The sequence below is a fragment of the Mrakia frigida genome (genome assembly GCF_051309035.1).
Source record: "Mrakia frigida strain ATCC 22029 unplaced genomic scaffold BDY24scaffold_32, whole genome shotgun sequence".
Lineage (NCBI taxonomy): Eukaryota > Fungi > Basidiomycota > Tremellomycetes > Cystofilobasidiales > Mrakiaceae > Mrakia > Mrakia frigida.
The window spans coordinates 155106-177036 of NW_027481249.1; the positions used below are offsets into that span (position 1 = coordinate 155106).

Below are 21931 nucleotides of genomic sequence, written 5' to 3' on the forward strand. Positions count from 1 at the left end.
ATCTTCGGATGGACTATCTAGGGCCGTGGATTTCGAGCGAAGGCTGAGGTTTTCAAGAAGGACGTGATCATAAGCAGTGAGAAGGCAAAAGCAAGAGAGAGAGAGACCCAAAAAATGGAAACAAGACGAGAGAGGGCAGAGGCAAGATAGAGAGGGAAGCAGATGCATAGATGCAGCAAATCGACGAGATGGGAACGACACTAAGACCGAAGAGAAGGAGGAAAGGAAGGATTGAGATCTAGCGGTTCCTCGACATGAACGAAAATATGTTCCTCAACTCGACGCATCCTCGTCCGTTCTGATCGAGGTACTTCTGTCCGACAGAGCGGAGGAAGTCGAACGTCGGTTTGTTCTGTCCCGCGAGGGCTTCGATTTCGTCTGAAGGAAGGAGGAGGGTCAGTACGAGAGAGAGGAGGGCAATGAGGTGAGAAGAAGGGAGTCGACGGACCTTGTCGAATCGATCCCTTGGAGGAGGCGACGGCTTTGGCGGTGTCGAAGATGGAGATGTAGTAGAGGAGTTGTTTGTAAAGAGCTTCGTCGGTGTACTGAGAAAGAAGAAGGGAGGAGAGTTCGATCAGCTTCGAAGTGAAAAAGAGAAGGAAAGAAGCGACGAAACTCACCTCGAGGTTCATGTGTCCCTTGCAATCCGTCGCCATGCACCGTCTCCCGTAGACTCCCATGGCTCTTGTCGACGTCTGACAGGACGAGTCATCACAGATCATGACGGCCTTGTAGTACTTGGTGATGCGAGCTCGGATTTGAAGCTCGAGTTGAACGGCGAGACTTGGTGTCGAGAGAGGGGAGAGGCAGTTCGAGCAGGTCAAGCCGTGGGGTTGGATGAGAGTGGACTGGAGAAGAAGAAGAGGACGATAGATCAGAAGCTCGTTTCAAAATAGGAAAGGAAGCTGAGAAAGAGGAACTCACTGGATCGTCCAGAAGACCACCAAATCGTTCGACGACGAAGTCGCAACTGCTGCATCGCACCTCGAACGGATCGCAATCCTGGAATCGTTCCTTGTCGCTCATCTGGGATCCGAGGGTGTTGAATTCTCGTTCGACGTCTCCTCCAGTCTTGGGAGCGTATCGTTGAGCGTCGAGACCTGGAAGAAGGAAGGAAAGTCAGCGTCCAGGATCGAAACTCGAGAAGGGAATCGAACGACGACTACTCACCAAGGCACTCAGCCAAACGAGCCTTGTCCGTTCCCTCTATCGGGTCACAAAGACGCTCGATCGGTGGGAGAATCTGCTGAGCAAGGTAGTACTCGTAGTCTGGGAAGGAAAGGAGAACGAGTCAGAGTCGTTGAACGAAGAGGACGCGTCGAAAAGCGAGACGAAGACTCACCGATCTTGAGCTCCGGCTGCTTCCTAATCTCATCAGGGTGGTACGCTCGGTCGGCCTGACCGGTTCGAGCAGCCTTCCCGTCGGCTCCGAGGCAGAAGATGTACTGCATCACGTCTCCCGATTTGGCGCTTCCTCCTCGAGCCTTGATTCGAAGAGCGACCTGGACTTGAGGTTGACTCTTCGCGTCGGGGTAGTCCTCGGGGTTCTTTCCGAGTCGCTGTGGAAAAGAAGGAAAAGGCATAGAAAGGTCAGCTGAAGCTTCGAAGACGAGAGAAGGCACGAGAACTTGCCTTGTTGATGATGAAGTCCTCGAGAGGGATCTTTCCACCTCGAATCTTCTCGTCCATCTCGGTGAGGTAGTCGTGAACCTTGATGATGCAGAGCTCGGTAGCTTCTCCAGACAGGATGTGATCGAGAACGAACCTGAGGAGCGAAAAAGCACGCAAAGAGTCGCATCAGAACGGGTCGTTCGAGAGGACGAGGAGGAGACGCGAGGAAACTCACTTGGAGATGTTCTTCGAGAGGTCACAGTACTCCCTTCTCTTCATGTCGAGACCCTTGACTTCCTGAGTCGACGTTCCATCGGTTCCGACCTTGATAGCGGCGTACTTCTTCTTCTGGAGAAGGAGAAGTCGTTGGAAGACGGCGTCGAGGTCGATTTCGAGGAGTCGGTACTTGTCGTTGACCTGCTTCTTGAAGACGTTGGCCATCTTGATCGCCTCGCCGTAGTCGGTGACGTTCGAGTTGACGAAGACGGAATCGGTATCTCCGTAGACGACCTAGATGAAAAGAGACCAGTCGAGAAGTCAGCTCGGGCAAGTCGGAGGGAGGAGAAAGAAGAGGAGAGTCTCACCTCGAGTTGAACGCTCTCTGCGAGCTCCTTCGTACTGGTCAAGATCTCTCGTCCCTTGAAGGTGGTCAGAGCGGCGAGAGGTCGAGCGTAGAACCGAGAGTACTCGAATCCAAGGCATCCGTACATCGAGTTGGCGGTCAGTTTGAGAGCGAGTTGTCGAATCTCCCACTGTCGGTTGGACGGGAAGCAACGAGAGTCAGCTCCCGTGTGGTTCGATGGAGGCGGGAGAAAAGATATCAGACGTACCTGGTTCATGAGGATAGGATTGCTGTTCTTCGACTTCATCAGGTTCTTGACTTCTCGACGACGATTGACGAGTTGAGCGATAATCCTCGGAAGAACTCCTTGAGGGACGTCGGTAGAAGGAACGTCGGGGATGGTCTCTTCTCCGTCGGCCTGTGATGGTAGGTCGAAAGAAGAGGGTCAGCTTTGGTAGACTCGCGTCCAAAAGGAGAAACAGCGAAACAGGACGAAATGAACTCACGTCGTTCTGAGTGACGACTGAAAGAGTCGTGAAGTCGATGTTGTACTCCTGAATGATCGAGGGATACAAACTGTTGAAGTCCATGACGAGAACGTACTTGTCCCAGAGTCCTCGCTTGGGTTCGAAGACGAGTCCTCCCTTGAACTTGTCCCTCTTCCCTCCCGTCTTGGTCGTCGTTCCGTCCTCGTCGACCTCGGCCTTGATCAAAGCTGCCTTGTTCTTCCCCTTGAACGTATCGGGACAGATGTACTTGAGACGATGGAACTCGTGGAGAAGAATGTACTCGTTTCGCTCGGCTCGACCTCCGTTGAGGGTTCGGTTCCTGTGAGAGGGGAGGAGAGGGGAAGCAGATCAGCATCGTTCTTCTCGTCGATTAAATCGAAAGAAGCGAGCTTACCAGGCGTTTCCGGCGAGGGTAGTGAGCTGCTTGGTGAGAGGAAGGATCTGAACCTTGGAAGCGATGGCCATCTGGAAGAAGGTATCGACCTCGCAGTGACGGACGAATCGAAGGAGAGACATCGGCGACGCGACGGTGTTGTCGAAGTAGGTGTGAGTATCCTCCGGGTCGATGTCCTGTCGATCGATCTTGAGTTGAGACTTGCACATCTCGGTGAGGGACCAGGTCGTCGAGGGGATCATGGACTGAGGGAAGACACGAGGGAGAGGTCAGCTCTTCGTCGAGATCGAGCGAAGGGAAGCGAGAACGAACCTTGCTTCCATCACCCGAAAGATCACAGGCGAGTCGACCAGACATCAAAGCAGTGATCCCTCCGAACTTGTTACTCGCTGGAGGACGTCCCTTCCTCTTGAATCGACCGAATCGAGACCAGTGCTCCGTCTTCAGCTTGCCCATTCGTTCGAGGATCGCCTCGAGAGAACCGTTGAGGAAGTCGTGACCGACGAGGACGTCTGGATCGTAGCGTTGGATGTTGGCTGAGAAGAATGAAAGGGGACGAGGAGTCAGAACAAGTTTGAGTGAGAGGGAAAAGGAGAAGAGACGAGTCGAGCTCACCGACGAGATTGTTGAGAAGCATCGATTCCGTCTTGACCGTGGCGATCTTCGACTTTTCGGTCTGACACTTCTGCACGAAACCGGGAGGGAACTCTCCGAGAGGTCGAACGATGGTAGTTACGGCGGAGACCTGCTTCTCGAGGGGTGTTGGGTCGTCGATGTTGCCTGAGGAGGAGAAAAGGACGCGACGAGAAGTCAGCACCTCGTCCTCCAGCTGTCTCGAGGATAAACGAGCTCACTGTTCTCCCAGACTCGAGCGGATACACAGACGACCTCCCTGTCGTTCGCCTTGTGGTTGACGATCGTCCTAGCTGCGATACTCATGATGGTGAGAGGAGGCGTTCCCTTGACTCCGTCGGTTTCCGAGAGAGGTCGAATCTTCTTGGGATCGTCGACGGTGACCTCGAGCTTGCACCAGGAGACCTGAAGGACAGCAAATTCAAGCAGGAATGTCAGCTCGAAAGTCCTTTCCTCTCGGTCAACACAAAATCACTCGCAGACTCACTCCCTTACCGCTCACGACTGCGTCCTTGATCTCGAGCCAGCAAGGACCCATGATCTTCCTCTTGAGTACGAGCGTCTCGAAGGCACTCGTGTTGGTTCCGAGAATGTGGCCGAAGGTGTTTCCGGAGGTTTCGAGGGGGAGAGCGGGCTCTGTGGACGCGAGGAAAGGAAGGAACGGTCAGACGAGATCGACAAAAACGAGGGCGGGAAGAGACGAACCATCGAAGCCGTAGATGACTTTGAGCCAGTCCGACTCTCCGGTAGGGATTCCGTCGACTCCAAAGACGTAGTTCCTCTTGACCCACTTGCTCATGAAGGAAGAGACTCCGTTCTCTCGTCGTATTCGACCAAACTCGGATTGGACGTCGGATTGGGAGGGCTCGAGGTCGGTCACTTCTCCTCGAACTGCAAAGCGAGCAAGGACGCGTCGAGTCAGTTTCATAATTTCGGCTGATGAAGCGTCGAAGGAACGATGGAAGAGAGCTGTTACTCACTGACGGTCTTCGGCCTCGGACAAACGAACAAGTTCCTCTCCATCCCGTCGATCTTCAAGCAACAACTGACCCACTTCCCCTTCGCTCCCCTCCGATCAAACACCTTTCCGAACAGGTACAGATTCTTGGTCGTCGAGTCTTCCGTCTTGATCTCCTGCTCGAAGTAGTCCAACCAGTACATCCTGAGGGTCGTCCCGTCCGACTCGTACGCGTCGATATCCGTCGTCGCGGGAGCTCCCTTCATTGCTGCTGCTTTGGCTCGGGAAGGTGGAGGAGGAGAGGAAGGAGGGAGATCATCGGATCCTGGTACGTTGTCGGAAGCGAGGAGGAGAGAGTCCTGGAGGGATTCCCAAGCTGGCGTAGCGGGAACGTCCTCGTCTGGGTCGGCGTGTTTGGGGAGAGGTTTCATGGTGGAGGGAGCGGAGGGAGGAGGTCTAAGGGATTTAAGCGAGACCGAGGTAGCGTTGACGAACTTCCGTTTGGCTGGAGGTCCCATAGCTGAAGAGGATCCGGAGGGTTTGTGGGAGGGTTTCACGACGAGGTCGTCTTCGTCGTCGTCGTCCATCTCGAACATTGGAGTGTCGATGGTAGGCTTGATGTCGTCTTCCTCGTCGTCCATGCCTCCAGGGAGCTCGAGATCCTCCGGCCAGTCTGGAGATCCTTGCATGTCCATCCCAACGTCTCCGTCGAGATCCTCAACCTTGACGGTGTCCTCCTCGACCTTGACCTTCGTCGCCGGTCCCTTCCCCTTCCCCTTATCCAACAGCTTCGCTCTCTTGTCTCCTCCAGCTCCTCCTAGCCTCGAACCCGAGGCACCTGCCGAAGTCGAAGAAGGTCCAGCTCGCAACCCCCACTCCGAACCTCTCCCAAGGTAACTCTCGTCGCTTCCCAGGTCGATTCCATCCGAGCTCGGCTGGAAGAGGTCTGGCGAGGATTTCCGTTTTCGACCGAAGGGAGGAGGAGGGGAGGAGGGGATGATGGGTCTCGAAGGTCGTTCCTCTTCCATTCCTGAGAGGAGACTGCTCATGAAGTCGTCCTCCTTGGTCTCTGAGATGACGGGTCGGTAGGCGTTGGCGGAGGGAGGAGGAGGTGGACGAGGGATGGGTTTCGATGGTTTGGCTTTGGCTTTGGCTGCTTTTTTGGCGGCTGAGAAGAAAGAGACACGAGAGTCAGCATGCATAGGAAAGTCGACGTTCGAGATAACGCGTCCGAAATGATGTGGGGAGACGGGAGGAGACAAGAGCGAAGAGGGTCGTCTCGTTTCCCTTCCTCCTTCCCTTTGCCTCCCTCTCTTCCCCTCTATGGATCACCCCAGCTCCCCAAAGATATGTAAGCGAGAACTCTATAGACTCACCTCTTCTCTTCCTCCTCTCTTCAGGATCCTCCTCGTCGTCCTCTTCGTCGTCTTCGTCTCGTTGACCTCCCCAAGTCTCCTCCCTTCCATCATCGACGTATCCACTTCCATCGTCGTCCTCGATGAAATCATCCCTCTGAAGTCGGTTCTTGACGAGGTCCTTGTACTCCTCCTCGTCGACGGTATCGTAGAGATCTTGATCCTCGGCTTCTCCCTGCCACAAGAGGTGAAAGAAAGGGAAACGCGTTGAGCTCGAAAGAAGGAGGGAGCAGGACGAGGAGAAAAACGAACCTGATACTGCTTCGATCTTCCTCCACCAGCACGAGCAGCTTTGAGTTGAGCAAGGGTCTCCTTACGAGAAGACATCCTGCTTTGGTTTCGAGAAGAAGAGAGACAGAGAGTTAAGGAGGGGAAAGGGAAAGGAAGGAGAAGGTCGAAGTTGGAAGCTGGACTTTGTCGCGTCGCGAGTCTCGCGACAAATGAGATTCTCACCTGGTTACCGAACGACAGAATAGAAAGAGGAAGTTTTTCACACCTTTACGTGACAAAGTCCTTTTATCGCATAGCAAGTCTGAGATTTTCATCACTTCAAGTGAAGAGACAACAGAGTCCTCTCCGTTGCCAGGGAGGAGGCTGAAAACGGGGTGAGCTCGATTCGCTCCTTCCTTGCTCTTTCTCTCACAACCCTCACACCGTTCTCCACACTTTACTACCCTTTCTCGACCAGCGATGCTTCGGAAATGCGTCTCTCTGCGTCAAGGTGAGCTCTTTGTTTCTTCAGAGGTACTGGCTTGAGGCTCGAGAACGAAAGGAGGGAAGCTGGGTCGGAAGAGCTCAACTCAGCAGGCGTCGAACTCCCCTCCTCATAAGGTCATGAAGGTTTTCCTTGGTCCGTACATCGTCTTACGATCTCTTTCCATACTCTCCTTCAGCTCGATTCGCTCTTGGAGGCTCTCGTTCGGTGTCGACTCGGAAGAACCCTTGGGCTTTGGTGAGCTTCGATCTTTCCTTCCTTGTCTTCTTCCCTTCGCTGAACTCGCTCTTCCTTCCCTTTTTTCAGCCTTCGTCGGCCAATTCTACAGAAGAAGAAACTCCACTTAACCTCCCTACTCAGCAACTCGACGATTCCGTCTCCCTGGGATCGCTCATCAGTTCCCTGACTAGCTCAGCTCGACATCGACCTCCTCGTCCCTCCTTTCAGCCGCTTCAACATCTCTCCTCCTCCTCGGACCAACCCCCACCTCCACCCTCTCTCCGATACTTCCCTATAGCCGAGCGACTTATCGACTCGACCCCGTCCCTCGAAGAAGCCGTCGGAATCTCTAATCGAGCCCTCCGAATGACCGAAGCGGACTCAGATCCCTCCACCAGAGGACGTCGTCTTCGTCAAATCTACGACCTCCTCCTCGACAAACTCTCTACCTTTCCACAGCTTCCCAATCCTACCCCTCTCTGCTCTTTCGTCCTCGACCATCAAGAGGGATTTCACTCCTCCACCTGGTTCAACTCCAACCCTCATCCTCTCACCATCCTCCTCGAACGATATCAACGAATCTTCGTCGAACGGAGAGGGATCTTAGATCCCGTGGACTCAAATCCTGGTCCAGAGGTCTTGATCGAACTGCAACAGATGCGGTGGGATTTTGTGGCTGCTGTGAAGACGATCCGGGAGGCGATGGTCGAGGTTGGAGGGGAAGGAAGAAAGGGAGCGATGAACGTGCGGAGCCAGGTGTCGGTGCTGAGCGCTTACGGTCAGGGACTTGCTTACGAGGAGTTAGATCAGCTTTGGGAGGAGTTGACGAAAGAGGGAGGTGTGGGGGTAGACGGGAGAGCTTTGGCTGTGGTGAGTTTATCAAGAGTCGCGTCCTCGTCCGTTCGACTCTCTCTGGAGCTAATCTTCCTTCTCTTCCGATCAACAGTACTTCGACGCTTGTGGATTTAGGTATGGACCTGTTCCACTTTACTTCCCATCCGTCCTCGAACTGATCTGTTTCTCTCCTTTTCGCAGAGGCTCCCTCCCTCACGCCGTCTCCCTTTGGTCCCTTCTCGACTCTTCCTCCTCACCCCTCTCCTACCTCTTCCCGCTCACACCAAACGTCTACGCATCCTACCAAGAATGCCTCGTCCGTCTTAAAGCCTGGCCCCTCCTCATCTCTCACCTCTCCGAACTGGCCCAACGACCTCGCTCTGAGCCCTCCGAGTTTGGTTTCGACAGCGACACACCTTCCCCGTCCCCGTCATCAACAACAACACCAACACCACTTCCCATGCTCGACTGCGATCCACTCACTCCGGCCTCTCTCGCCGGAATCATCAAACTCGCCAAACGGATGGTGATCCCAGAGCATACGAGGTTTTCAACGGGGGAGGGAGGGGAGAAGAGGGTCAATTGGAAGGATTACGATGAGTTGATGGAAGGGTTGAGGGGCATCGTTGGAGCGGAAGGCATGCAGGACGTAGAGAGGGTGCTTTCGAGAGGTGGAAGTGGAAGTTGGGTGGATTTCAAGGAGGGGCGGTGAGTTCTTTCGTTCGTTCGAAGACGAGGACCAGAACTGACGCGTCTTGCTCTTTTTTTCTTCCGCTGTTACTAGATGAGACGGGGCTGTATCTGTAAGCTCGGCTTGGGGATTGGTTTGGAGGGCTTTCTGTGAGTGCTAGCCACCTTGAAGTCAAAAACGGACTGGTCAACTGAGTCGCGTCGTTCTCTTCTCCTTCTTTTCTCCCCCTCTCTCTATCGTCCAGACTCTGGGTCCCCTCTTTTATCCCATGCGAATCTTCCGACAGCTTGGTTCTTCGCTCTCGCACTATGCGGATCGCTTTGTATGGTTTCGATGGCTTTCAGGTGCGTCCTTCTCTCTCTTCGCTCCATTCGAATCGCCTTACAACACACAACCGATAGATTCTGACTCTCCCTTCCTTTTGGAATCGTTTGGCTCCGACAGATCGTCGCTGATCAAACCTCATCATGGATCAAGGTGGCCTTGGGCAGAAGTCGAAGTAGTTGAGACGCGTCGCGGAGGGGAACGCATGAAGAGAGCGGCAGGACGACCATTTATTTCAACGGATATGATGTGATGTACATCTCGTTCGACCGATTCCCTGCATCTGCCTTAGCGGGAGCGTACACGTACTGGTTCACGTCCCGGGAAATGGAGGGGAAAACGATTCGCGTCGCACAAAGGTTTCCTTTCTCTCCCACTCGACGCCGAAAGAGAAGCGAGAAAGGTTCATCAAGTCGAAACGATCCGTAGATAGAATACGTGTTTAGGGTTCGTTAAAGGGGCAAGCAATCAAGGCGTAGTGGATACAGTTGAAAAACGAAGCAGCGAAAGAATGACGAGACGTTAGGTCTGACGGAGAAACAAACGACAAAGACGAGTCAGAACGTGTATCCATCACAGACGAGGAGGCTAAGGAAACAGATAGAGACGTACCTCGTCTAAGCATGCACCGTTCCACCTCTAGACTTTCGTCCTCCAGAGCACTGTTTCCAGGAAAGAGAACGAAGACGAAAGCAAGGTCAGCTCGACCGAACGGTCTAGCGGAAAGAAGACGAAAACAAGAACTCACGCATCCACAGGTCAAGAAGTTGAAGATAGCGACGAGGCAGCCGGTCACGCCGGAGATGATCGCCATGACGAGGGAGGCCTGTGAGGAGTAGGGAAGCAGGGAGGGGAGGGAGGGAAGAAGGAAGGGAGAAGAAAGGTCAGCTCGACTCGAAACTCGTTCGTGAATTCCTTCCGCTGGAACGCAACAAGACGGGGAGAGGGACGAACGATAGCTGAGATGACAGCGTTGATTCCTCGTCCGATCGCAGAAATGATGTTTCTAAGAGAGAGAGACAGCAAACGAGGGAGGGAAGGGTGGCAAGAGAAAGCAAAGAAGGAAGGTCAGCCCAGAGTTGTTTGGTTCTTCGTTCGCTTCTCAATCTTGCTCGAGACTCACCCCATGTTGTGAAAAGTTGAAAGTAGTGGTGAGGTGGTTGTAGAGTTGAGAAGGCAGTAGTTGTGGTGTTGGTAGTTGGGAGGCAAGAAGATAAATCGTGAAGCTTTTTCAAGCGATTTCGGATGATCAGTGACGTATCGATTTCTTTCCCTCGAGGGAAATGACGGTTCTTCTCTGCCAAAAGAAATGCTTCTACGAGCCCCCGAACCTTCTGCCCGGGTTCGCATGTGGGGATAGATATCGAGCTTCGAGGGTCTTTACGGCTAGGGGTGCAACAGGGAATCGGAAAGAGGATAAGAGAAAGAACTGGAGGGAACCGTCGCGTTTGTTTTGATTTTTTCTCAACCGATGATCTAGATATTCTCAACCGAAGGTAGATCTTCTAAGGCTTCTCGCGAAGGTTTTGAACATTTTTTCATCAAGAACTGAAGGAGGTCGAAACTTAGAAAAAACAATGCCCAAAAAAGGGCCAAGGAGCTCGACTCTTTCAGTAGTCACTTCAAACGTCGACCTTCCTTCCTCCCTCTTTTCCTCTCCTCTCCTCCCCTCTCTCCGGCTCGTTCGGACAGTATGGCCTCCCCTCCTCCCACCAGCCTCCTACCCTCGAAGGAGAAACATTCCTTCGTCGTTTTCAAGTTCCCAGATGGTTGGGGGAGGAAGGAAATCGAACCTCATCCCAATGGCTCGCATTCCTCCCTCCCTTGCAACTCGAAGGTCGCGGATCCGTTCAGGAAGGCGAACCTCGACAACCCTCGCCTCTTTAAATTCGCCTCCGACCCCGAGGAGCACGAGGAAGACGATCCGGAGGAGGAACTCGAGGAGGGATTCGAATTCGGGAACTCGTCGTCGACTCAGCAGCTCGCAGATCCCTCAGCGATTCCTCCTCGTCGTCCTAGGAGTCTTCTCGGATCGGCGGACAAGAACTCAGCCAGAGTTATCGTCTCTCCTCCTGCGCTCGAACAGCTTCGCCTCATGCTCCAGACGATGCGAGTTCGTTGGATGCTGGAGGCGAAGCTTCCTGGCAAGTTGCCTGGGTCAAGATACGGACCCTTGATGGGGGTCGGGATGGTGTTGTCGAATGTCGTAGTGGCGGCGTTGGTGGAGAGGTCGTATCTGCTTTGGAGGTTGCCGGAGGGAGACGACGGGTTGGTGAAGTTCTCAGTGAAGCTGCTGAAAGAGCTGCTTGTGTTTGGGAAGCAGAGGGTCTGGGACTTGGCGTATCCTGACGAGCTGGTGGAGGTGGCTGCGTTGATGGAGTCTTGGAGAGAAGATGTACGAGAGGAGGTCGTTTTCGTCGTTCCCGCCGCCAACCAAGCTCAAAAGAAGAAGGCCGTCGCCGCTACTCCCAAACCTCGAAACCCTACCTCCTCCTTCGTCACCTCCACCACCGAACCTACTTCAGCCACTCTCAACCCTATCTCCTCCTGCTCTAGCTTCCCCGACACATCCTCCGCTCCCATCCCTCCTGCAACTCCAATCGTTCCCGCCGCCGTCGTTCCTTCCGCCGTCGTTCCCTCCGTCGTCGTCCCTCCAAAACCCACTCCCAACACCAGAACCTCAACCCTCAACCCTCAAGCTCCTACCTTCCGGCTCCCGGGACTCCCAGCATCCTAATCCAACCCAAACCTCACCCATCTCCCTACTTTCAACTCGCACCCGACGCGTTCCGTCGCTCCCCTTCTTCGCTCTCATCCCGAGACCTGGATCTCCTCCCAACCGACTTCCCCCACCTTCCACGCTCACCCATCAGCGTCCCCTTTCGTCGATAACTCTCGCACAACCTACTCATCCTCTACCAACGAGCTCTACAACGCAACGCAGGATCTCTGGCCGACATCTTCTCGTCCCTCTTTGCCACCACCTTCCCACCCTCAGCTATATCAGGTCCCCTCGTCCCCATTTTATCCTACTTCGTACGACTCTCATACCCTCTCTACGCCTACGCACTCTTCACATCCCTCCACTCATCATTATTCGTACCAGAACGCGTAGTTGCTACCACCCACCCCTTCGATTTCGACGTTTCCTCACCATCAAATCGCTTTCTCCTCTCGAGACTCCGTCCTGTACTCCGCGTCCCCTTCTCACTCATCTTCGTACCACCATCCCTCTCCCTCTTCTACTTCCTCTCATCACATCTCCCAGTTTCGTCCTCAAAATACCCCCCTTCTTCCTCTCAGTTTCAGAATCGATACCTAGATCAGCCAAGTCCCTCAGCCCGCTCTTCCTCGCTAGCTTTGCAGTCAGAATGGGAGCTGATATATAGACCTAGTCGGTAGTTATTCAAACATCTACCTAGCACACCGCAAGAACGAAAAAATCAAGGAGGGCAAAACGAAGGGTACTCAGAGAGGTCGTCTCGGCCGCAAAAGCCTCCTCCTCGTCCTCCTCCCCCTCTATCCCAAAAACCATTTCGGAAGCAAAAGTAAACTTCCTCAAGCTCTCGATCGGATATCGGACGAGGAGGAATTGGCACGAACCTGGAATCGACCCATTCCTCTCGACGCGTCGGCTTTCTCCTCTCTCGCACCTCGACCTCCTCTCAAGGTCGAGTAGGAACGAAAGAAAGAAAGAGTAAAACTGTCCATGTTTTCCAACCCAACCTGAACTCCAAACAAAGGTACACTCGACGAAAACGAAATACGAACCAAGCTAGACTAATTCTCCTTTCCATCCACCCCTCCGCCTTCCTCTCCCCTCCCCATATAAACCTCGACGCAACCTAGACTACCTAAGCCGTCCTCAAGATCAAATGCACCCCACTATCCGTCTCCACAATTTCGCTCATCTGTCCGACTTTGAGCTTGAACGTAGCGTCCTCGAACGGTTTCTGCATCTGACCTCGCGTGAAGAAGCCCAGGTCGCCTTTGGCGCTGTGGGAGGAGCAGTGGGATTCGGTGGAGGCTGGATACGACGAGGAGGGAAGAAGAAAAGGGTCAGGGTTGGGTTTTGGGTTGGAGGAGGAGAGGAGAGGTGGTGGGATGAGTGGGAAGGGAGAAGAGGGGAGAAGGGCTGAGATTGAGATGCGTTTTGGGGTGTGAGAGGAAGAGGAAACGCACCAAGGGAAGGGAAGAGGGAAGGATCTTGAATGATAGCTTGACGGTGTTGTTCGATGAGGGTTCGAGCTTCTTCTTTGGTTCGGGTGATGTTGGGCTGGAGGTAAAGGAGGGAAGAGAGAAGAAGGGAGATGGGAGTCAGCTCTCGGAGAGTTCTGTTTTGGAGGATCGGTGCGATTGAATTGAGCTCTTCGAAGACAAAGAAGAGCTCCCTTTTGTTCCCTCCCAAGGAGAAGAAGGAGCAGGGTTGGGTTCGAGAAGGAGAAGAACAGGCAGAGAAACCAAACACGGGCTGAACTCTCGACCTCTCGAGCTCAACCCTCCTTCCCTTCCTCCCTCCTCCCTCCCCGTCCCCCCTCCCTTCTCACCACGACCCACCCTCCCGAAACCCTACTTGAACAAAACAAGAAACCAGGTACTAACCTCCTTCCAACTACTAGGTCTCCTACTTCCCTCATGCTTGATCAAAAGATGACTAGCTCGAACCTTCTCCGGTCCCACCGCTCCTCCTCCATTCCCTCCATTCGCAGCCGACCCGAGATATTTCTCCGCTCCAGGCAGACGAGCGATCTGTTCAGGGGAGAGTCCCTCGGGAGCTTCCCAGACGGAGACGCCGGTGGAAGGAGAGTAGAAGTAAGGGAGCGCTTTGGATTTGGAGAAGCGGACTTCGAGATCGGAGGGAGGAGAGGAGGACTGCGAGAGAGGAGGGAGAAGAGAGAGGTGTTAATAGGGAAACAGAGAGAGGATGGAAGAGAAAGGAGGGGCTTACCATGATGGAGGTTGAGATAAGGTGGGTGGATGGGAAGGGAGAAGATGGGTGTTGGAGGTCAGACGATGAAGATGAGGCGAGTCGTTGGTCGTCGTGCTTCTGGGTTGCGCCCTTGACGACCAGATATGGAAACTTCAGAAAAGGAAACGTGCTTCCTTCGACTTGAAGGACTTCAAAATCTATAGAGCCAAGAAAAAGGCCCTAAAAGAAAGCACAAAAGTCGTTTGATGATGGCCTCGCCCCCTTCTCCTCTGCTGGCCTTTCAGCTCACCTCCTTCCTTGCCTCCCAACCCCCACGACCCTCCCCCCTTCAACATGTTCATCATCGTCAGTCGTCTACCCTCCTCTTCTCCCTCTCCTCCTATATACTAACCAGCTCGAATTCTCTTTCCCAGAACTGGTTCTACGACATTCTCACCCAACTTGGTTCGCTCCTCTGCTTCTTCTTTCCTTCGCCTTCCTTCCTCCTCCTCTTTCCTCTCTCCTCCTCCTCTCTCGCTGACTCTTATTCCGATGTTGATTCTCTAGGGTTGATGAACAAGAACGCCAAGATTCTCTTCCTTGGACTCGATAACGCTGGAAAGACGGTGCGTCTCCGTTCTTTCTGCTTCAGAGGACAACCATCTCGCGTCGTTCGACGTCACCTCCCTCCTTCCTCTCGTCTCAAACCGCGTTCGTCTTCGTATGAGCTGACCCTATACTCTCTGTCCTCTCTTCCGCTATCGTTCTCGTGAATCTAGACTCTGCTCCACATGCTCAAGAACGACCGACTCGCGACCTTGCAACCTACCCTTCACCCAAGTCAGCTCCTCCTCTTTCTCTTTCTCCCTCTCCGTCTCCTCACCTCCCTCTATCCTAAACTCGACCTTCTATCTCTTCATCTTCTCCTTCAGCCTCCGAGGAGCTCGCTATCGGAAACGTCAAGTTCACCACCTACGATTTGGGAGGACATCAACAGGGTCAGTCGAACGCTCCCTCCTCTCTCTCTCCCTTCCCTCCCTCCTCTCCTTCCTTCCACGTCGGTTCGCCTCCCAACTTACACGTGTTTCTTTTGATACTCCGTCGCTCGCAGCTCGTCGTCTGTGGAGGGATTACTTCCCCGAGGTCGATGGAATCGTCTTTCTGGTCGACTCAGCGGATACCGACAGGCTTCCAGAGTCCAAGGCTGAGCTCGACGCTTTGCTTTCCATTGAGGAGTTGTCCAAGGTGAGTCTTTCGCGTCTCTTGTTTTTCTCTGCCTCTCGCTTCGCATACCTACGAGTCTCTGGTTCGAGAATTGCTGGTCTCTGAACCGGCGGAGACGACGAGGTAGATCTCGAAGGACGAAAGCTGACCTTCTCCTCTCCTTCCTCCCCTCCCTTCCTCCCTCCCTCCTCCCTCTACCCCCTCTCCATCAACCCCACCCCACCCACCCTCTCTTCCGCACTCTCACCTCCCCTCACCCACCCTTCAATCCCCACGCAGGTCCCCTTCCTAATCCTCGGAAACAAGATCGACGCCCCCGGCGCCGTCTCCGAAGACGAGCTTCGACACACCTTGGGCCTGTACCAAACGACCGGAAAGGGCCTCAAGGTCCCCCTCTCGGAGAACATCCGACCTATTGAGATCTTTATGTGCTCGGTGGTGATGAGGCAGGGTTACGGGGAAGGGTTCCGATGGGTGAGTTTGGGAGAGGGATGAGGGGGAGGGGAGGGAACGAGAGAACGAGAGAGGGAGAGCTGAGAGCTGAGAGCTGACTGTTTGGGTTTTTGTCTTTTGGAATTGATCGTTGGGTGTTGGGATTTCTTTTTTCTAGGTGTCGCAATAGTTCGTCTCTCTCTCTCTCGCTCTCTCTCTCTCCCTCCCTTCCTTCCTCCTCGCTAACCCAACCTCCTTCTCCTCCCTCGCATGTAATCTCACTCCAAACAGCATGAACTAAATCGTCTCGCGTCTTCACGGGCTCACGAACCGAACTCGAGGGAGGGACTGGAGGCAAGGCAGGCAGAGGGGGACGTGCGGGATTTCGTTTCGTTTCGTTGGAGGGAGGGAGAGCGGAGAAAGGGAGTCGATTTGGTTGGTAGTTTGTTTGAGGGAGGGGAAGGAGGAGAATGAATGAAGGAATCTTTGATTTTTGGCCAACGAGAGAGAGAGGGAAAAGGAGGGAGGGAGGGAAAGAGAGAAAGAGAGAGAGAGACGCGTCTCCTCGAAACGCAGCGAACAGATCGGACGCCTGACTCTCTATCTTTTTAAAAAAAAGCTGGTTGTCTTTCCCTTCTGGGTCCATTTTTTTTTCTTTCTTCCGAGCCCGGAACCAAACGAGAAGGAAAACCAAAACGACACCAACACCAGCTCGCGTCCGAGCGAGCCCTCTGCTCCCTCACAACCCTCTCTGTTTCGAGATAAATCCCACTTCCTCACTTCCTCTATATAAGTCTACCTCAATCGATCTAATGAAACAAGAATACATTCGCTCTGAAGAAAAAAGGAAATTAAGCTCGGCTACTACCTCGTCCCTCGCCGGCGACCTTGGCCTCCTCTCTCCTCCCAAACCACCACCCACCCTCTGCTTTCCTTCCTCCCCACCCTTTCTTCTTCCCCCTACAAACACTCCAAACTCCCTTCTTCTCGGTTCTCTACACAAAAGTTCTCCCTCGAATGGCCGCCGTCGCTCCTCCTAAACCCTGGGAGCAGCAGCACCAGATCACAGCCGGTTCGAGTTCAACGGATGGTGCTCCTACGGTTCCTACGAGACCTGTTGATATTGGGAGTGGGATGAGTAGTGCTGTTGGTGAGTCTTTTGTTTTGGTATGTTTTGTTTTGGCTAGGATTTGGTTGTAAGAGAAGAAGAAGAAGAAGAGAGAGAGGGAGGGAAGGGGGAGGGAGGGAGGGAAGAGAAGGGAGGGAGGAGAGAGAGGAGAAGCGGTGGAGTGGAGTATATGCCGAGAGAGCTCAGAGGGGATGGAGAAGATAGAAGAGAGAAGAGAGGCGATAGAGAGGAGGGAAAAGATATAGAAGTAGAGAAGGGAGGAAAAGAGGGACGGAGCTCATGCTTCAAGACGACCTCGGTCCTTCCCTTTTCCTTTTCTTTCCCTCTTCATCCCCTTCTCTTCTCGCTTGCTCTATCGACCTTCTACACGAAGAACACCCTATACTCTCCTCGTCAACCCCGAACCCGAACCCTAACGTCCTTTCCTCCTCCTTCCCTCCTCCTCAGTCCCCCTCTCCTCCTCCTCCCTCTCCCCTTACGGCCAACAACCCTCTCCTTACTCGTCCCCTTACTCCTCCACCGTAGGCGGTTACGGAGGCATGTCGAGTGGTTACGGAGGTGGAATGGGCTCTTACGGGGGCGGTTATAGTTCTCGTGAGTGTTTCTCTCTTCAACGAACGAAGAAGGAGGAGGAGAGAGGGAAGCCCGAGGTTCGAAGCTCACCCACCGTTCCTCCCCGTTCTGATCCTCGTCTTCGCTTCAAAGCCTACTCTCGTCTAGGAGGAGGGTACGGATCTTCCTATGGCGGTGGCTACGGAGGGTACAGTGGTGGCTATGGAGGTGGAATGGGCATGGGTGGGATGGGAGGGATGGGAATGGGAGGAGGAGGGTACGGAGGTCAGATGGGGATGAACGGTCAGGATGTACGCTCGCTCTCCACTTTCTCGTTTCTTTCTCTTCCTTTGTCATCTCCAGGAGCTGATATAGCTTTCTCTCTCTTCGTTTCTCCTTCCTCGTCCTCAGGGCCTCCCTCCAACGTTCACCTCCTCGCTCGCTCAATCGACCTCCCCAGCCTTCTCCCTCCTCGAAGGCTTCATCACGTCCATCACCTCGCTCGCTCAACTGCTCGAATCCACCTACATGGCAACCCACTCGTCCTTCTTCGCTCTAGCAGGAGTAGCAGACCAACTCGGCTCAGCGAAACTCTACCTCGGTCAGATCTTGGGAGTGTTTTCCGTTCTCAGGTGGGGGAAAGGGTTGTTGGCTTGGATCAAAGGAGGAGGAGGAGCGGGAGCGGGAGGAGGAGGAGGAGGGTTCAGTAGTGATTGGGGAGGAGAATTTGCGAGTTTAGGTCAAGCTGCTCTTTCCGGTCGAGTAGGACATGAACTCCCCCACGGAGGAGGAGGACGAGGAGGAGGACGCGTCGTCCAACGACCCTCGGCGAAACCGCTGGTGTTCTTCCTCCTCACAGCCATAGGACTCCCCTTCGCCATGTCCCGTCTCATCACTCTCCTAGCCAAGAACCTTCCTCCTCCACCGAATCAACTTCCGAACGAACAACCCTTACCGGCGGATCTGACGTTTGCGAGAGCGACGCATCCGTTCGAAGCAAAGGACGCGGTCGAGTTGACGTTGGGCGAAGGGGAGATTGTGGCGGTGTTGGAGAAGCTCAAGGGGAAGGATGGGAGGGAAGGGGAAGGGGAGTGGTGGAGGGGGAGAACGAGGGATGGGAGGGTAGGCTGGTTCCCGAGGGGGTTTGTGAGGGAGTGAGTGAGGACGCGTCGAGTCGAGTTTGGAAGGGTTCTCGAGGAGGAGCTGACTTTTCGTTCGTTCGTTCGTTTCTACTCAGACTCGCCAAACCTACAGCTCCAGCAGCTCCCTCGTCCACCCAGCCTCAGCCAAAGTCGATGTCATGAAAAACTTTCTGTTCTGTTCTTTTCACGCTTGTTTTCCTCTATCCCTCCGAGAGAAACGACTCTCGACTCTCGAACGAACTCTTCCCTTCCCTCTGTGAGTCTCCCTCCTTTCTTTCTCTCTACTACTTCTCTCTCGCCTTCACTGACCCCCAATCTCCTCTCTCTCTCTCTCTCTCTCCAGCAGTACCAGCAACCAGTAGCGTGAATTTAAAGAAGAAAAAAATAGCCTCCTCGAGGCAGGATTGAAATCCAGTCGAGTGGAGCGTCTTCCAGCTGACCCTTTCTCTCACACCAAAACAGAGAGAGATCTCTACAGAACCAAGAGAGACGACTGAAAGGATACATAAGCTCGTGAGTCTCTCCCTCTCTCTCCTTCGTTCGAAACGAAACGAAGGTTTTCATGGTCTGACGGTTTGGTTTGGTTCGAAACGGAAGCTTTCCCTTGACAACAACAGTTTTCATTCAACACACAAAGACGAAGACGATCCGACCCCCCCCCCCCCCTGTTCGCCTCTTCGCTCTCCCTTCTCTCAAAAAGCTTATAAAGAGGAAGAAGGAAGAAGGGGTTTCCTTTTCCCCTCCACCTTCCATCTCCATCTCCATCTCCATCAAAGAAAAAAAAATGGCTCGTACTCGCTCGACTTCAACTTCCTCCCAACCTCCCTCCTCCCCTTCCACTCCCATCTCTTCTCGAACCTCCTCCTCTCCCACTCGAGCTCGTTCCTCCTCCTCCTCGTCGTCGTCGTCGTCAACCGCCGGTCTGCCCTACAGCTCCCCTCTCTCTAAACCTTCAGGACACGACTCCCCCGTCGCTCGTCGACTGGCTAACAAGATTGCTCGAGGGAAGTTGAGCGACGAGGAGAAGATGGAGTTGAAGAAGGAGAGGAATAGGAATAAACAGGTAGGTATGTTTTTTTGAGGAGGAGAAGGGTAGAGAGGGCTGATCCATCTTTCCTTTTCCTTTTCGCTCCGTTTTGGTTCGGTTTGATTCTTTTGTTTCTTTCGTTGAAACTTAGAGAGCTTATCGAGGTTCGTCTCCCTCCCTTGCTTCTCCTTCTCCCCTCTCTCTCTTTCTCTCAGACTAAACTAGATCCTTTCGTTCGTTCGTTCGTTCGTTCTACTACCAGACCGGATCGAAACCCACCTCACCGCGCTCGACACTCGCAACACCCACCTCGAAACCGTCTCGACCAAGCAGGCCGCGCTCATCGTCGTGCTCAAGGACAAGATCGTTCAGCTCGAGGGTCAAGTTGAGGTTCAGAAGGACGTTGGAGTTTCTGAGAAGAAGAAGGAGGAGAGGAAGGGAGGGAGGAGGAGCACGAGATCAAGTGGTGAGTACGCCCTTTTTCGATTGAATTACAGGAGCGAGGAGCGTGCGAAGGGAAGTGGGGTTGGTGTTTGTTTGGTTTGCAATTTTCGTTGCCTTCCCTTCCCTTCCCCTTCCCTTCTTTCTTTTCCCCTTTTTCGAATTTACTGTAGAAAGGCTGAAAACCTTTCTCTTCTCTTCTCTTCTCTCTCGGGTGCTCTCTTTTTTATAGTAGCTCGCAAGGAGGAAACGAACGCGGCCGACGACGACTCCCCTCCGCCTCGACCCGTCTTCGAGAGATCTCCTTCCCTCTCGCCTCCTCCTCCTCCTTCTCTTCCTCCTCAGGAGAGACTCCTCTTCACACCCAACGACGGATCTCCTCCGATCGATCTGTCCGCTCAGGAGGATCCGGTCGCCGACGAGGAGGAGGAGGAGGGAGGGTCAGTCGCGTCGAAGCAGGAGGAGGAGGAGGAGGACGGTGGATCCTCTGGACGTCTCGAGAGGATCGAAGAAGCTTCGGAGGAGGAGATGGGGTTTGCTGGAGAGAGGGGAAGTGGGTTGGGTTCGGAGAGGGAGAGGGAGGAAGAAGAGGAGGTTCAGAACGCTTTGGAGGAGATGGAGTTGGAACCAAACAACCAGCAACTCACCTCGTCCGACCCGCAACCGTTCGAGTTCGTCAACCCTCACTACCTCCATCGTTCGTCCTCGACCAACTCGGATATGTACATCCTCAACAACGACGACGACGATGAAGGATCTCCCAACTCCTCGACTGGATTCGACGCACTCAACTCTGGTTCGGACTTCGTCTCCCCTCCCTTCTCCTCCTTCAACCACTTCACGTACCAACCCAACTACAACCACTACAACCACAACGCTCAAAAGAGCTACCACCCCTCAGCTTTCGTCTCCTCCCTACTTCCTCACCAGCAACTCCCAAACCAACCCGACGCGTCCATGTCCCTCACCAGCCACCCTCTCCCTCTCCCTCTCCTCCCCTTCCTTCCTCTTCCTCCTCGACTCGATGATCAACACCAACACCAGCACTACCACCATCAAACCTACACTCAAAACATGCAGTACCACCTCCCTTCCTCGTCCTCGGTTCAGCCCACGGCCAACGACGCGACGACCACTCCTCCCACGAGGTTCAGCAAACCCCCTACCATCGGCGTCGGCGTCGGTCTTGTCCTCCCACACCCTTGCACCACCACCACTACCGCCACCGCTACCGCTACCAGACCGTTCGTCTCCCACATCCGAGGAGGCGGAGGAGGAGGGGGTTGGACTCCCTTCGGCGAGACGGGGACGAACTCCCCTTCCTCTTCTTCCCCTTCGCCTTCGCCTTCTGTTCTCGTCGCTACGAGGAAGCACGAGCTTGTTGAGCACGAGGACGAGGACGAGGACGAGGGGAGGGAGGGGAAGAAGAGGAGAACGGGCGAGGGGATGGGGATGGGTGGGAGAGGAAGGGGAAGGGGAAGGGGAAGTCTCAAGCCCGAGTGGAGGGAGAGCGGGAAGGGCATGTTGACGAGGAAGAGAACGTCGTTGGGGTACAGGTATTTCTGAAGGGGGGTTTGGTTTGGTTTGGGTTGGGCTGCGTTTGTGCTTCTGCTTTGGTGCGCGTTGGTTCTCTGTGTTCGTTTGCTGCTTTTCGGTTTTTGTTGGACGGTTTGGGCTCGGTTTCGGTTTCGGTTTAATTCTTTGTGCACTCCCACACACATATGTATAGCTCAACTTTCGTAGATCCTTTTTTTTGGTTTTTGCTTGCCCCTGCCTCCCTCCTCCTCCCTTGCTTTTTGCCTTGCTCGTTCGTCTCTTCGATTGTTGGGGGTTTCTTCTTCTTTGCTTTTTTGCCTGTTCGTGCTCGACCCCCTCCTTTGGTTGCTTTTCTTTGATACATATGCATATGTATTTTCTGCTCGTTGAAGGGGAAAGAAAGGGCGAGACGAGACGAGAGGAACGAGGGGAAGAGGGGGACGAGAGGTCGACGCGTCGAGTGTCGTTGGTTGTCTTTTCCTCCCTTTCAGTTGAATCGATTCTAGATTGACTGTACGTACGCATACGATTTGGAGAGAGGGAGGAAGTGGGGAGCGGGAGAGTTGGATGGCTGAAAGGGAAAGGGAAAGGAACGGGATCGCACGAAGGAGAAGAGGAGACGCGTCGACTTTCACTTCGCTAATAAGGGTTCTTTCGGACGAAGGCGGGAGAGA

At 53.9% G+C, this 21931-nt stretch overlaps 8 protein-coding genes across 8 annotated transcripts; 5 read left to right on the forward strand and 3 right to left on the reverse strand.

Moving 5' to 3' along the window:
- Positions 1-30: 30 nt before the first annotated feature.
- POL1 (DNA-directed DNA polymerase alpha catalytic subunit POL1) lies at positions 31-6534 on the reverse strand. The gene is made up of 20 exons (XM_076641827.1): positions 6335-6534; positions 6044-6257; positions 4690-5835; positions 4415-4600; positions 4197-4345; positions 3931-4114; positions 3692-3856; positions 3389-3612; positions 3077-3321; positions 2680-3001; positions 2442-2591; positions 2196-2363; positions 1847-2121; positions 1633-1765; positions 1343-1559; positions 1171-1269; positions 925-1100; positions 621-848; positions 449-545; positions 31-378 (listed from the first exon to the last, which is right to left on the reverse strand). Exons 1-20 carry the CDS (start codon positions 6407-6409, stop codon positions 239-241), a joined length of 4593 nt encoding a protein of 1530 aa, XP_076493707.1. The 5' UTR covers positions 6410-6534; the 3' UTR covers positions 31-238.
- Positions 6535-6727: 193 nt separating this feature from the next.
- Positions 6728-9134, forward strand: BDY24DRAFT_399406 (uncharacterized protein). The gene is made up of 8 exons (XM_076641828.1): positions 6728-6803; positions 6976-7034; positions 7104-7886; positions 7963-7985; positions 8052-8558; positions 8635-8690; positions 8786-8885; positions 8986-9134. Exons 1-6 carry the CDS (start codon positions 6773-6775, stop codon positions 8636-8638), a joined length of 1407 nt encoding a protein of 468 aa, XP_076493708.1. The 5' UTR covers positions 6728-6772; the 3' UTR covers positions 8639-8690; positions 8786-8885; positions 8986-9134.
- A 120-nt stretch (positions 9135-9254) lies between these two features.
- BDY24DRAFT_399408 (uncharacterized protein) lies at positions 9255-10090 on the reverse strand. The gene is made up of 5 exons (XM_076641829.1): positions 9989-10090; positions 9820-9871; positions 9614-9691; positions 9478-9527; positions 9255-9393 (listed from the first exon to the last, which is right to left on the reverse strand). Exons 1-4 carry the CDS (start codon positions 9991-9993, stop codon positions 9483-9485), a joined length of 180 nt encoding a protein of 59 aa, XP_076493709.1. The 5' UTR covers positions 9994-10090; the 3' UTR covers positions 9255-9393; positions 9478-9482.
- Positions 10091-10558: 468 nt separating this feature from the next.
- Positions 10559-11602, forward strand: BDY24DRAFT_417881 (uncharacterized protein; the record flags this gene model as incomplete). Its single annotated transcript, XM_076643778.1, has 1 exon — positions 10559-11602. The coding sequence occupies one exon, from the start codon at positions 10559-10561 to the stop codon at positions 11600-11602; it is 1044 nt and encodes a 347-aa protein (XP_076493710.1).
- Positions 11603-12223: 621 nt separating this feature from the next.
- On the reverse strand, positions 12224-13868 carry ESS1 (peptidylprolyl isomerase ESS1). Its single transcript, XM_076641830.1, has 4 exons — positions 13814-13868; positions 13468-13737; positions 13048-13141; positions 12224-12892 (listed from the first exon to the last, which is right to left on the reverse strand). The coding sequence occupies exons 1-4, from the start codon at positions 13814-13816 to the stop codon at positions 12720-12722; spliced, it is 540 nt and encodes a 179-aa protein (XP_076493711.1). The 5' UTR covers positions 13817-13868; the 3' UTR covers positions 12224-12719.
- A 229-nt stretch (positions 13869-14097) lies between these two features.
- On the forward strand, positions 14098-15912 carry SAR1 (Arf family GTPase SAR1). Its single transcript, XM_076641831.1, has 9 exons — positions 14098-14140; positions 14209-14239; positions 14342-14400; positions 14554-14614; positions 14707-14772; positions 14886-15019; positions 15278-15472; positions 15609-15619; positions 15722-15912. The coding sequence occupies exons 1-9, from the start codon at positions 14129-14131 to the stop codon at positions 15729-15731; spliced, it is 579 nt and encodes a 192-aa protein (XP_076493712.1). The 5' UTR covers positions 14098-14128; the 3' UTR covers positions 15732-15912.
- Positions 15913-16315: 403 nt separating this feature from the next.
- PEX13 (peroxin PEX13) lies at positions 16316-18402 on the forward strand. Its single transcript, XM_076636282.1, has 3 exons — positions 16316-16580; positions 17007-17422; positions 17523-18402. Exons 1-3 carry the CDS (start codon positions 16448-16450, stop codon positions 18267-18269), a joined length of 1296 nt encoding a protein of 431 aa, XP_076493713.1. The 5' UTR covers positions 16316-16447; the 3' UTR covers positions 18270-18402.
- A 1390-nt stretch (positions 18403-19792) lies between these two features.
- BDY24DRAFT_175614 (uncharacterized protein) lies at positions 19793-21351 on the forward strand. The gene has a single exon (XM_076636283.1). It carries the CDS (start codon positions 20250-20252, stop codon positions 21285-21287), a length of 1038 nt encoding a protein of 345 aa, XP_076493714.1. The 5' UTR covers positions 19793-20249; the 3' UTR covers positions 21288-21351.
- The last annotated feature ends 580 nt before the right edge of the window (positions 21352-21931 follow it).